At 38.5% G+C, this 14,585-nt stretch overlaps 1 protein-coding gene across 4 annotated transcripts in view; it reads left to right on the top strand.

Moving 5' to 3' along the window:
* The window catches only part of CDKAL1 (CDKAL1 threonylcarbamoyladenosine tRNA methylthiotransferase), a 421,037-nt gene that overhangs the window by 252,232 nt on the left and 154,220 nt on the right, over positions 1–14,585 (top strand). For all 4 annotated transcript variants that reach the window (XM_074870845.1, XM_074870828.1, XM_074870837.1 and 1 more), the window contains one exon: positions 3,344–3,510. In XM_074870845.1, the coding sequence (XP_074726946.1) occupies positions 3,344–3,510 (167 nt within the window). The remainder of the gene's footprint in view (positions 1–3,343; positions 3,511–14,585) is intronic.

Genomic DNA, 14,585 nt, shown 5'->3' with positions numbered 1-14,585 from the left:
AAATGAAGGGATTTTGTGATTGTATTTCATTTGTACAAAGGTACAGCAGGTTAACAAGTTGGGGAATTTCGTCAGCATTAGTGTCTGATTTTAACATCTCCAGATGTTTTTGTAGACTGAAGTAAATTAATTTTTCAGGTGAAGTAGATTTCTCTTCAATTTAAAAGATGTTTGCTACTGCTGGAAACAGTTTTACAATAGCGGCATGAAGATAGAGCAAAATAAAAAATGCTAGAAATTTTTTGTTAAATAAATGAATCATTTCAAATGGTCTCTAAAACAGAAATGCACGTATCTCCTAAAAGTGATAGTTGTAGGATTTCTTGTCTCCTTTATGACAAGGATTGTTCAGGCTACTCCACAAAAATGAAATTAAAACCCATGTCAGATAATCTGCAACGAGTATTCTTTGAGGCGTTGGAGAAGGAATAGGCTCAGAACCTCCTTCATTTACTTGGAACCTATTCTTTTTCCAACATTTTTCATTCTCAGTCATCTCCAATTACAGCAGAGCAGAGATCAGAAGCCAGCTGCTGAGGTTACTCTTTTGTGCTGGGTAGTGATGGCAGAGTGAGAAATAAACTATGATCTGTGACCAAAGGCAGACTTGTAATTACTTGAATGTAATGATAATTGGCCTTAATACTCTAACAAATGCTCTGAGTTTGCGCATCCAAACTCTGCAGTTTCGATCAATTTTCTTGTTTACAAAATCAGCTTGCTGTTATTAGCACCAAAATTACCCAGTAACAGAATGGTGAATGATTGAGTGAAGTTCACTGTAAAAGAAAGGAAAAAAATACTGTACGTGATTAGACAGTAGATTTAAATGTGTTCCTATGTAGGGCTGGAGTTTGGAGGGGAAGGGGGTTGAGTGAGAATAGGAAGTGTTGGTTCACTTTATTAGTACTGTTTGAGAGGTCTGTTGTTTTCTCCTCTTACCTGGTATAAGTTTAGACTCCTAAACTCAGGATGCAAAGGACTGGAACAAACAGCCTAACAACAGTTGACACCAGACCTCTATCACACACGGTTGTGTACAAAGTTGATTTACCCCACTTGTAAATACTTAGCACTCACAGCAGCTTTCAGTAGTTGAAGATCCATTTTGTCAGCCTGAAACTAGGGCATGAACTTTCTCCTAAAATAGAGGTGTCGTCGTCCATCCCCCCCATTAAGACTACGTCCTTGGTGCTCTCAGCATGAACTATTCCCATTGCTTGTTGTTCAACACCCTGATCGGAGGGCAGATGAGACAGTTATTCCTGTTGTTGCTGATTTACTATCACAGCTGTTTCCTCTTCTTGTGATTTAATTTGAAGTTTCAGCCCACCAGGGGGCTAATAGTCCCCACCTATACAGCTTTAAAAGCTCACTGTTGTTTTCCACAGGAATGTTATTTCCATCCCTGGTCAGTGATTTATTTTTTTTCCTCAACGTTCCTCTGCTAACTGTCAGGCAGTATTCCATTAGCCATTTTAATGAAAAACAAACAAACAAACAAAAAACCCAAAACCTATGCAACTATTTAGATTGAAAGCTTAAAAATGAGAATTATTCTGTTTCAGTAGAAACTTGGCAAGTAAATTACTGTTTTACAGTGTTCTAATGGCTATTGGAGACTGATAGTAAAAAAAAACAACAGGACATTAGTCATCATTTAGATCCTTTATGTTTCTCTTATTTTTAAAATGTATCATATATAATTTGCTTCTTTTTTCCATATCTTGGGAAAATGTAGGGCAGGCAGCAAACCCTAGAGTATGTTTCATGGTGTGGTCCTGCTTGTGGTGAGATGAATTCCGAAAACTTAAGCAACTGCAGTGGAATCCAAGGTGTGATTGTATACTGCTAGCAGATTCTGCATACCTGTCCAGGCCTGGGGGAGCTCAGTTTGAGTGTGACTACAAAGTTGTGACTGCAAGCTGGACAACCAAAAAGCAGTACTTCAAGAATACTTTCCACCAGACTTCTTACAAGAACAGAATTACACATCTCTCTTACTAATTCTTGAAGCAAAACTTAAGAAGCAATGAGTTTCTTGGTTTACCTCTAATTTTTGTGTTCTTAGTTTTAAATAATAAATGACCTTGAAAACCTTTCTGAACAAACAGAATTAACTTTGATGCTCAGCAGCCTGCTGTCTGCCTTTATTGTTATACTGTGAGTTTAAGAGTGGCAGTCTTGAGTTTACATCTTTGTAAAACTTCTGGGTTTCTAGGTTTATCACTTTTTGTGTGATTCAAGTCTGTGTACATGTTTATGTTTTCCTCCTCTTAAGTATATATTTGTAATATAAACATTCACATTTTGTGATAGTTCTCTGCTGGTCCAAAAAGTGCTTTTATGAATTATTCTTCCTTCCAGTGTTCGGATGTTTTCTTTACTGATTCATCATCAGTATTAGAAATTTAACTCTTTATTGAGTTAATGGTATCTTATCTCACTGGGAATCACAGGAGTCTTACTCCAGGCCACCCTGTTTTTGATGGCTTATTTCTTGCTTTGGGGTGGTGAGGAGGTGGATTACATTGCATTGCAAAAAGGGTGGAAGCTGGGCAGACTGATAGAAGTGGTTGTGTGAAACCTCATTGCTTTCAACTATTATTAAAGGGTGGTGCAATCTTTCCCCTCTTTGAGCAGGAGGATATTATTACCAAATATCAGTGTTCAAGGTCACTACTCTTTACAACATAAATTAAATATACTACTTCCTGAGGCCTGATTGATGGAAAATAAAGTATTAACTGCCAGGAAGCAGGTTTTCCAACACTATCACTCAGTCATGCAGTGGTCACTAAGTTTTTCAATACAACCTGAATATTGCATTGCTAGTTGTAGAATTTAAAGAATACAAGTTTTTAATAGTTATTCCAGAAGGAATGTTAATCACTGTGCTTTTGAGCTATTTTTGCTTATTGGAAACTTACCAGTTAATAAGTTAACTACTAATAATAACCATTAATGCAGACTCTTTGCTTGGGTAATGTTGCTTGCAGTGTTTAATAAATTAGGCTCAAAAAATAGAGCAGAGTACTAAACTTGACTGACTTGCTGTAGAGGCAGCACAGAATTAGTCATTGGCTGTGAATGTTAATCACTCCACAGCAATGATAATTTACAGCATTGTTGTAGCACTCTTGTGCTCATAAAATGAACTTAATAACCCACTGCTACCCATGGGATAAGCCTTCCTTCTCCTTCCCTCCCCCTTGCAATTGAATACCCAGTCTGGCTGCATAATAGCCTTGTGAAATACTGCATTAAAAAGAGTGAGCAGCTGTATGATAAAATAAACAGCTCTAAAACAGATTTGTTAATTATCTCTTTCTTTTATTCACAGAGGGTGTTTGTGAGATATGGCTGACCAGTGAAGACACAGGGGCTTATGGCAGAGACATTGGCACAGACCTCCCTACGCTTCTGTGGAAGCTGGTTGAAGCTATTCCTGAGGGAGCTATGCTGAGGCTTGGCATGACAAACCCTCCCTATATTTTAGAGCATCTGGAGGTAAGGAAGAAAAGAGAATAATTTATATGCCGGCACAGACGTTCATTGAGTGAGTAAGTGTGGAACCTTGCATAGTGTGCTTCATTTTAAGCAGTACCTTAAAAAAATTAGGGACTTTTAAGTAAATTTATAGAATTAGACTAATAGTATTAAGCCATTTGCCTGACACAACAAGTTATCGAGATAATAAGACACTGAAATCATTTTGGAATTATAATATTACTGAGGTCTCTGACCTGTGGAACATTATTACAGTGATGTTGCGTTTGTGTGTATGTCTAGTGTTTTCAAGAACTGAAGGAAATGTCATTAGCAGGCGATGGACTATGGGATTGAATTTGTCTTCCTGGTACACCTCAGACAAATATTTCCAGAAACGCTATATGCTGGTCTCACTCAACAATGTATTCATTATCCTATGTCAGATGCTATTCTGAGAGTGTGCAGAGTTTCCATAATAAGAAATGGAAATTCTAAGTGTATATCTGTGTTGAAAAAATTGTAACAGAGTAGTTCAGTGAGATTAAAAGCATCAAAGTGTACAACAATGTGAATTTGAAAGAATATTATATGTATGCAGAACAGGAAGTTAGAGTTTTGTTTCAAAGATAGGTTGGTTTGGTGGATTCTGTCACCACATGAATTTATTGAAATTCATAGGAACTGTTTATAGAAAGAACCTAACTTTAAAGAGGAGGAAAAAGCTGGATATAGCTTAAGGTAAATTTTGTAACCGTGTGCATCAACAATATCCAGATAAATAGCTGGTGTCCATGCTGCTTTCCCAAAGATGTTATAGAATTAATAGTTGCACTTAGGTTTTCTTAAGATGTCAAGGACAGTATTTTCTCACCAGAGTGCCATAACTGCATCTTTCCCTATTGAAGCATGTGGGCTAGAGAAATCTCATCTTGATAGGAATAAGCCATTTTTCACTTCACTTCCCAGGCTGTTGTTTTATTCTTTGGTTTAATATACGCTTCATTAAGATAGAGTCTTAACAACACACTGCATAAAAATCTTTAGGAAGCAGTTTGGTTGTGGTTTTTAGAGCTTTGCATTCTGTCTCGAACTCTCATATCTGTCACAAGTTTTTCTCCTTTTTTTTTTTATTTTAACATTTTTCAGCATCTTGTACAAAGGCAAATCAAGTTTTTAGCAATTTTCACAGTTAGTGTCTTTGCTTTCATTTTTAACTCACATTATTAAAAGTGTTTTGGCATAGACTGCTGCTTTTGTCACTGCTGCTCATCTTATGAGTACTCTCAGAAGATTTTTATTTTTTTTAAAATCAGTTGCTGGAAATAAGAAACTGCTCTGCCCAGCTAAGGGTCACTGTAGTAGTCTTAAGTCGATATAACCTGAGCAGGGTGGAAACTATATCGCTTTCCTTCAATCAGTAGCCATCTTGGTGAGCGTGAGCTTGTGACAAATCTGTGAATGGTTTTAATTTATGGTCTCTAGTCTTCCTGTTTCTAAATTTTCTAGGAAGTGCTGTAAGTAGGACTCTCTTTGACCTGACTCATGTTCAGGAAAAGTACTCTAATCTCTTTAAAAATGGATCTTAAAGTGTGATGGCAGAGTGAGAGGAATTCATGAAAGCTTATTAAAGATGTGTGCTTGAATGCTGCTGTGTGGAACATGTATTATGTGTACACCAGCCTTTTTGTACAATAGCAACATGTGCTGTTGCTTGTCCTCTTCAGTGTTTCATACAATTTCCAGTTTATATGATGTTTTTTAAGGATTATTTAACCACATATCTGTGTTTCATGTAATACCAAGAATTTCTGAGCTTGTAATTTGGTGAAATAATTTTGATGATTGGTCAAGCTAAATTTGTAGAAATTTTTTTACCTTCTGCATTTTTGTCTAGTCCCCTCTTTCAAGCTTACCAGACTTGTATCTGAAAGATCACTAGGGAATGTTGGCAGTCTCCTGTATACATTTTCACCAGACAAAATAAACTTTTTATGGGGAATGTGCCTTTAACTTTCCTGTTGAGGAAAGGGTAAAACTATGATTTGTTTAAAAAACAAAATAAATTAAATGAGAAGTTGATTAACCTTCATGTCAGTTGATTAGGATAAAATCCAGATGTAGTTCTGTTATCTCCTAAGAAAGGTATGAAGCTGTGTTATTGGTTGCAAACTTCTTTCATTAAGCACTTTTAAAAAGTTCTGCGTTTTATTAATTTATTTTGTTAGAAGTCACGTTACTAACTGGGATGTTGTTTGGCTTCCTGCAAAGAAATTTTACATGGGAAAATATAGTAATTGTGTGTCACTTCTTATATCCAATGAAAAGGAAAAAGTTGTTTCAGTGTGTATCTCTTAAAAATCAGAAATGTTCAGCAATTGCATACAACTGTACATAAGCAACTGCTAGGCAAGGGTTTATTTCACTTTAGTAATGAACACATCTGATAAGTGGTATAGAGCAACAGCAGTCATGTAAAAGCACAAATTAATTTTAAGATCTGGACAGAGCTTCCCCAGAGACAGCCTAAAAGCAATGATTTTGATTCATTTACAGTTTTTGCCATATTTATTAAAGCTTACCTGCAGGTAAAAGGTTTGGCCGGTTTTATGTGTCTCTTATTCTTAAGTAACCTCCAAAGCTAATAACAAAGTTTATATAAATACATTTGTTTTCTCCAGTAACACTCAGTTAAATGTTTTTAAAATACCAGTTTCCAAAGACACTATGTACATTTTTTGAATACCAATTTGTAGTATTGCATGAACTCCTCTATCATTAGAACTGATTTTGGACTTAAATAAGAGTTTTTAAAACATATCACAAACATTTGTTTTCCTTCACATAGCCATGTATTTTAATCTCAGATCACGCAAAGCATCAGGTTAGTGGCCTGATTGTGTGCTTAGAATTCGCAGATTTCTTTTACTCTTTGCTGGAGTTTCTGCACCTTTCAGTTGTCAGAATGGGAGGAGATTGGAAATAAAAAGAACAGGGATGTGCAGACTAATACCCTGAGTTATAGATGGTACAGCTGCAGTAGAAGCAAAGAATTCCTCAGATCACAATGACAATGCTAATGTCCTCAATGAATGAGGAAGAAGTTTAAGCTATGGATAATATGGTTGAATAAAGGACTAAACATTTAAAAATGTATCACTTTACATACAGTTGAAGCCTGAGTTGCACAACCTGTTCTAGCAGCCTGTGGAGTCACCCACATAGGGGAGGTATCGTGAGTATTGGGTTTTGCTGCCCTGGCCCCACACCACAGTCCATTGAAATATGACCAGTTTATATTGTTTGTGTTGCTCGGGTGGATCTTTAAGATGTAGCTAGACGTGAGGTACTTCAGTTACATACTAATTAGTGTCTTGATGGTTCTCAGGAAAACAGATTTATCCACTGACTAAAATAATACAACTTTTTCATACTACATGTATTTTCTCTATATAGGTGGAATAGCTTTCTCCTTCATTAAAAGATACTTAGCCCGCTTTTTGATGAGGTGCTTGATAAACTGCTTATGGATTGAAATTTATTTGCAAGTGCCTAAAAATTGATTACAGGTTCTTATTTTTTCCTTAGAAAAACAATTTCATAATCATACTCTGAGATACTGTCTGCTTAGAAGGTGTACGGTGGATGGGATTATGACCAGAGATCTGTTTAAGCTGTGGCTGGGCTTTGGCCCTGTGAGTCTTTTGACTCATTAATACAGTGCTCACACAGGTTCTCCGGAAATAACAATGGAGCAACAGAAAATGCCACTTAGTTTGGGAGTGTTGCATCTGCCTCTGTATCTGGGAATCACTGTCTTAGTATCCACTGAGAAGTGCCAGCCAAAAGTGCTGCTGTTCTGCTGATGCTGGAGGCCAGCACAAGGGGAGGAGGGTGAGAAGGAAGAAGAGGAGGAGGAGGAGGGAGGAGAGCTTTCCTTGGGGCAGGAGTGGCGGGGCTAGAGCAGAGGAGGGGGCAAAGGAAAGCTGCGGGTGCTTGTAACTGGCCTTCAGTCTCTCATGCTTAGAAAGCTTGGTAGATTTGGGGGTCTGGGCCAGTGGTCGTTCAAACTCAGGTTTATTATAGGTCAGTTTAAGTATTCACGTGATTTAAAATACTGAGCATGTGCAGAGCCTTCAGGTACTGCTGTCAGGTAAATGCCGTTCTGCCCTTAAAGACATCTGGCATTTCAGGGGAGGCTGTTAATCTCATGAAAATCATCATTATACTTGTGTGGTACAGTCTGACAATTTAGTACTTTTAGTTTTTTTATTCAATAAATATGGTGGTAATAGTACCTTATGTACTTACAGATGCATGTAGCATGAACAGTTTTGTGATGAGAAGCAACCATATGTTTTCAAATGATAAATTCTGCATTCAGTTGGGCCTTCTTATTTGTAAAGAAAGAAATATTTGGAACCATGCAGTGTTTTGTAGTTATGCAAAATATTAAACAGTTTTTGATATGCTGCATATTGAGCTAAGGCATTAGAAAAAGAGCCTTTGTCACAACTATTCAGGGTATAATCTAAAATACTAAACTTTTCATTTGCTGTTTTCTTCAGCTGCAGATGATGTCTGTGCTTATATTAGTGAGTAGTATGAAGCAATAAGAGCAGATCAGGAAATCACAGAATTTGGTAGTGAAGCCGCTATATCTACATTATCTGCATTTTGGAGCCTTTACTTCAAAATAAATCTAATCCCCTTAACCAAACTTTCCCATTATTCATGGTCCAAAGCCATTTCAATGGCAGACGGTCGGTTTGAATACCTCTGTTCCCACCAAGGGCTTGGAGCACATTCACTGTAAACCTGGAGTATGGCCACTGCTCTGATTTCCTTGGAAGCAAATTTAGTTTGCTCACCCCAAAGTCACCCTGCAGACTGAACAAACCCATGGCTGGGAAGGAAGCATGGGAAATTGTACTTTACAGTTTCACTGCTGTTTTCAACCAGCACATTAATGTGAGCACAGCCAATGCTAGTATGACTTCTCTTGCATGAGGTTTGTTGGTATGACAGAGAGGGTTATTTGGTGTATTAAACAAACAAACAAACAAACAAACAAACAAAACCCTGAAGGACCTGAGACCCTGACATTGTTTGTCTTGATTGTGGTACTAAGACTGAGAAAGAAATTGGAGCTTGCCGTTTAGCTGCAAAAGACACCCTCAGTTTTCCTTGCAGGATAAATCTGGCCAACCAATGGAGATAGTAATGCATTTTTCCAAAGTGCCCTCTCACAGTCTTAGCAGTCTGTTTGGATGTATACATCATGAAAGCTTGCGTATTTGAAGTTTGGTCTCAAACTGAGATTGAGATATGTGCCCCCATCCAGTGTTTGTTTGGTTGGACTGGATGATCTTCAAGGTCTTTTCCAACCTAGACAATTCTGTGATTTGTCCTCTTTTAATATGTTGATGCCACATGGCATTGAGGAAAACTTGGGATTTTATCTACGTGGCAGGAAATTTTAGTAGACTATGGTCAGGGAAAAATGTTTTAACTCTTTTTTTTTTTTTTTTTTTTTTTTTTAATTTTATAAAATGTTAAAAGTGAGGGAAAAGGTTAGTATTAGGATCCATTTTATAGTCCTAGCAAAACCTGCAATGATTGCACATGTGTACAGTTACCTTGTGTACTCTTACCCATATGTCTTTGCACAGAGCTACTGTTTGAATTACACAGACTGCCAGATGGCAAAGTTGTTATTGTCCTATAGTATCAACATGTACCAAAAGTACATAAGGTATACATCCTGCTTTAGAAGTAACCTCCAGGCATTTATTATACAATCATATTATGGAGTTGTTGGCTAATCCTCTAGTGAGACAGTATTTTACATCCACTTGCAGTGACTGATGGCAAGGGAGGGTTGGGAAAAATCCATTAAAACAGTAGGGGTAGATAAAGAGTGAACAGTTAGTCCAAAAAGTAAAAAATGAGGTAAATAGGCGGTTGAAATTAATTAATGTTAGTGGTATAGTGTTTAGAGACTAATTTTTGCCTTGAATATATTTCACTTTTCCTTAGGTTTTTAACCTCATTTTCGCTTTCGGTATCTGGGGCTCTGTCCAAATCGAAAGAGAATGCAGATCATCCAGACTGTGAAAGGGCAGAGGCTTGCATCTCAGCCTTAGCTTACCTCCCTTGCAGATTTAACACTAACTGTATTTCCAGAGTTGTCTGGGATTTTAATGCATCACTTTCTGTGAGTGATGGGATGCTTCCAAATCTGTATAAAGGAGGCAGTTCGCACCTGCCATTCCTGTAAGTGCTTAATTTCACATAACTAGATGAGTAGTCATCTTTGTCACCTGTCAAAATGAGTCTGTCTCAAACCATACCATATGCCATCTGTGGGCTCTATCTCCGTTATTAATTCAGGACATTTGAGTGATACACCAACCATTGAGATGGAGTCTGCATGGCGGCAGTGTCTTTAAATGCATAAGGTGTGCCAAGTGTACCACGAGTCGCAATAGTATTTCTTTGCTCTTTTGCTTTGATTTTTCATGTCAGCTCGGTGTTTATGTTCCTTAACCTCATTGAAGCTGATACTCTACAGATGGCTTCCTCAAACGTGCCCTGACACGGCACATAGATATGTATTACAGTAAAATTACTAATTCACTTTTCTTCTTTTCCATATTGTTCTTTTTTCCTCTGAGTGCACTGAACATTTTTGAGCATTGTGCGTAAGCTTGAGTTTTGAATAAGCTAGAGTGTAAGCTGATTTGAAATGTGTTTAAAAGGGAATAATATGCACGCATTCTTCAACAGCAAATAAAAGGGCAGCATGATTTCAGGAATTAAAAGACCTTTAGGGCATGTATGTGCTTTGCTTCTAGTATTATTTTTGTCATTTTCATAGACTGCTGCGTTTCAAAGCGCCAATTAAAATCTGTTGATTTGACCAGAAAAAATGAAAACTGTGGCATACATTTAAATAAATGAATAGTTAAGCCCCTGACCTCTTATTACTGTGAGTTTTGTAGTGTTTTGCGCAGTCGGTGGACCGTGCAACTTTCCCTTGCTGTAATTATATAGTTGTCTCTATGCAAACTGTGTTTGTCTTGCTAGCAGTAAAATTGAAAGAACTCTCAGATACTAAGGGGAGGAGGAGAGGGGCAGTTGCATCTGAACTTATAAAAAAGAAGGGAGTGGGAAGGGATGCTTACTGCTTCTTTTGGTATTATGTTAAATGCTTACTCTTCCTATGTAGGCTGTTTTGCTTACTCTGTGTATTCCAGCTTTTTACTTTTTTAATAATAAAATACAATGTCTCTCCTGTTCTTCTTGAAGTGTTCTTTTTGGAATTTCCAAATATAGCACATTTCCTTGAAATTATTCCCTAAGACATAGTGTCATGGGAGCTTTTTCGGGGGTGAACTCACCCCAGAGTGAATGTATATTTTGATATTATGGGGTTAGGAAAGGGATGAATCTCTGCTGTGCTTCGAGATACATTTTGTCACACTACTTTCTCTAATTTAGAGTTTTAAGATCTCAGACTCAGCAGGTCCTAATGTCCATAAATGCTTGGTGACACATTTGCTTCCAGCTGGTGGAACATGATTCAGCTTAATGAATGTCAAAATAAGAACCCATCTTACTCTTCTTTAAGGTTTTACACTGTATTTGTGAGTCTTGGGCATTCTCAAAGACCTTAACAATGTTATTGTATTGGGAAATGTGATGAACAACGAGGGTTTGCTTCCAGATAGTGTAGAAGGGAGTATTTGTGATGCTGGGAATGAAGCTCCTGTTCGTTGTAACACTAATAGAAAAAAATGCTTTGAGAAACATAGAGAAAGAACTGCTTTTATTTATTCAAGATTCCGTTCTCCATCAAGACAGAATATTTTATGCATGCATCTAGTGCTCTGCTGTATTTAATAATCTGTGCATAAAAATTAGTGTTGCAAAAAGGAGTTAACATTAAGTAGGGCATTCCTTGACCAGTTAAAGCTGTGCATGTTAACTGTACCTTAATTATGATTTGTTCATATGAATGTTTCTCTTGCTTGCTAGATATCACAAGAATGAAGAGTATTTAAATGCAGACAGATCCACACTCAATCTTGTGTTGAGTGTCAGGTTGTCTGTCAATTGCTTATAATACTGTCTCATCCCAGCAGACCTTGGGAGCTGTGGCTTGCTTCGTTAGTGGATTAGCAGAAAGTAAAAATCACCATTAATTGAGCAGTTTGTTCAAAGAACGAGTAGTACATATATGGGAAACTGCATTTTTCCTAAATAAAGTAGGAATTTTAGCTGTTGCCATGCACTTCAAGGCATTGGGGTAGATGCTATTGTCAAATATAAAGCTTGCATAACAAACTGTGACATCTTCTTTTAATATTTCTGCCTTCATTGAAAAAAAAATAAGATCGCACTTTCCTAGTTATTTATATTATAACAAAGTTCTGCCATGTACTCTCCATGCTGTTCCAAAAGCTTCTATTTTGTTTAGATGCATAAACCCCTTTGTTTTCTTTGATAGATGAGCTGTCACATTCACTGTGCTTTGCAACATCTTCTATACAGTCTTCAGTAAGACTGCTTGCTTCATTAGGCTTTGGCATTTGTTTAAAAAAAGTTTGATTTTTTCTTTTTGAGGTGACCATTCTTTAAAAATGAGAAAAAAGGAAATATGTGTCCTAGAAACTTTAATAAAACTGCACAGAAATGCTGGCTTTGGGTTTCTGTACCATTGTGAATTGAGGAAGAGACATCAAATCTTTTCTACCCTGTCTTTGAATTCAATTAGTTTAGTTATGTTAAATGAGCAAGAGCTGCTGAAGAATGTAAATTCTGTGATATTAATCTTGTCATTATGGTTTTGTATATTTTTACACATGAAATTTAGCTCAGTGAATTGGATATCTACAAAAGAAGGAAAGTAATAGCACTTGCCTGAAGGTTTAGCTTTTGATTAAAACCTTGCACTATTTTCCTTCCACTGTAACCTGCTAAAGCAGATACTATTTTAGGTATTGTACTTGCTTGTTTGAAATAGAGGAAAACAATAGGGAGGCTTCCTGGCACTGCTCTGTCTCTGTGCAGCTGAACTCTATGACTTCCTTCTGAGCAGAAACCATCAATTCATTTATATCATGTGGGATTTTCATTTTTGAGGTGGTGAACAAATAACATAGTACGGATGAAACTAGCAATCCATTTCACTCATCCAGGGGTCTGAAGACAAAAAGATAGTGTGACAGTCCTACTTGCGTATTGTAAGTATGTGCTTCTCTATGTGTTATTTCATTTTCAAGGTTTTATTAGCATAAAGTATGATTGAGACAGGGAGTTATTAAAAGTAGCAGTGTGCTGTTGCAATAAATCACTTTTCAGGGAACTTCCCAATATCTGTTTCTAATACATACTGCAGAGAGGAGTATTAATTTACTTCTTGAAAAAAATATTTCATTTGAGGAGTGCTTAATGATGAGAAATTAGAGAGCACCATGGAGAAAATGAAAAAGTGTGTATTTTCTTGGACATCAGAATTAATCATTTCACTAGGAATTAGCATTAGCTATTTGGTTGGCTGGCTTTAAGTCATTAAGCCATCACTGTAGCCGTTAATTAAATGTACATTTTATCTTAAAGTGACTCTATTTACTGAAACTGGACAAACAGCACTCTGAAGCTCCACAAAGTCTCTTTAGGACTGTAACGACGGCTACAGCACTAACAGTTTTCACCTTTGAAAGCACTGAACCATCTACTGTGTGTTTCCAACCACACAACTTCCATCAGTTTGTTGTTCAGTGATACACTTGCAGACTCAGCTGCTGTACTTGGGCTCATGGCTCCATACAGTCTGAGTAATAAGCAGTCAGCATCTACCCAATGTAAATGGCAACAAGTGATGAGGAAAAGGCTGAGGTGCTTAATGCCTTCTTCACCTCAGTCTTTAATAACAAGACTAGTTGTACTGAGGGAATCCAGCCTCCTCAGCCAGAACACAGAGACTGGGAGAATGACCCCCCCCGCATTCCAGAAGGAGACAGTCAGTGACCTACTGCATCACATAGACACACACAAGTCTATGGGACTGGATGGGATACACCCGAGGGTGCTGAAGGAGCTGGCTGGGGTGCTCACCAAACCGCTTTCCATCATTTACCAGCAGTCCTGGCTGACCGGGGAGGTCCTGACGGATTGGAAATTGGCCAGTGTGACGCCCATCTATAAGAAGGATTGGAAGGATGATCCGGGAAATTACAGGCCTGTCAGCTTGACTTCGGTGCCCGGGAAGCTGATGGAGCAGCTCATCCTGAGTACCATCATACAACACGTGCGGGACAACCAGGGGATCAGGCCCAGTCAGCATGGGTTTATGAAAGGCAGGTCCTGCTTGACAAACCTGATCTCCTTCTACGACAGGGCTGCTTACTGGATGAGGGAAAGCCTATGGATGTTGTCTACCTTGACTTTAGTAAGGCCTTTGACACCGTTTCCCACAGCATTCTCCTGGCAAAACTGGCTGCTCGAGGCTTGGATGATTGCACGCTTTGCTGGGTAAAAAACTGGCTGGATGGCCGGGCCCAAAGAGTGGTGGTGAATGGAGTTAAATCCAGTTGGCGGCTGGTCACGAGTGGTGTCCCCCAGGGCTCGGTTTTGGGGCCTCTCCTGTTTAACATCTTTATTGATGACCTAGACGAGGGGATCGAGTGCACCCTCAGTAAGTTTGCAGACGACACCAAGTTGGGTGGGAGTGTTGATCTGCTCGAGGGTAGGGAGGCTCTGCAGAGAGATCTGGACAGGCTGGAGCGATGGGCTAAGGCCAACTGTAGGAGTTTCAATAAGGCCAAATGCCGGGTGCTGCACTTTGGCCACAACAACCCCCAGCAGCGCTACAGGCTTGGGGAGGAGTGGCTGGAGAGCTGCCAGTCAGAGAGGGACCTGGGGGTGTTGATTGACAGCCGGCTGAACATGAGCCAGCAGTGTGCCCAGGTGGCCAAGAAGGCCAATGGCATCCTGGCTTGCATCAGAAATAGCGTGGCCAGCAGGGACAGGGAAGTGATCTTACCCCTGTACTCGGCACTGGTGAGGCCGCACCTCGATGACTGTGTTCA

The sequence above is a fragment of the Strix uralensis genome, chromosome 1 (genome assembly GCF_047716275.1).
Source record: "Strix uralensis isolate ZFMK-TIS-50842 chromosome 1, bStrUra1, whole genome shotgun sequence".
NCBI classification, from domain to species: Eukaryota; Metazoa; Chordata; class Aves; order Strigiformes; family Strigidae; genus Strix; species Strix uralensis.
This window is presented reverse-complemented; position numbering and strand designations above follow the sequence as displayed.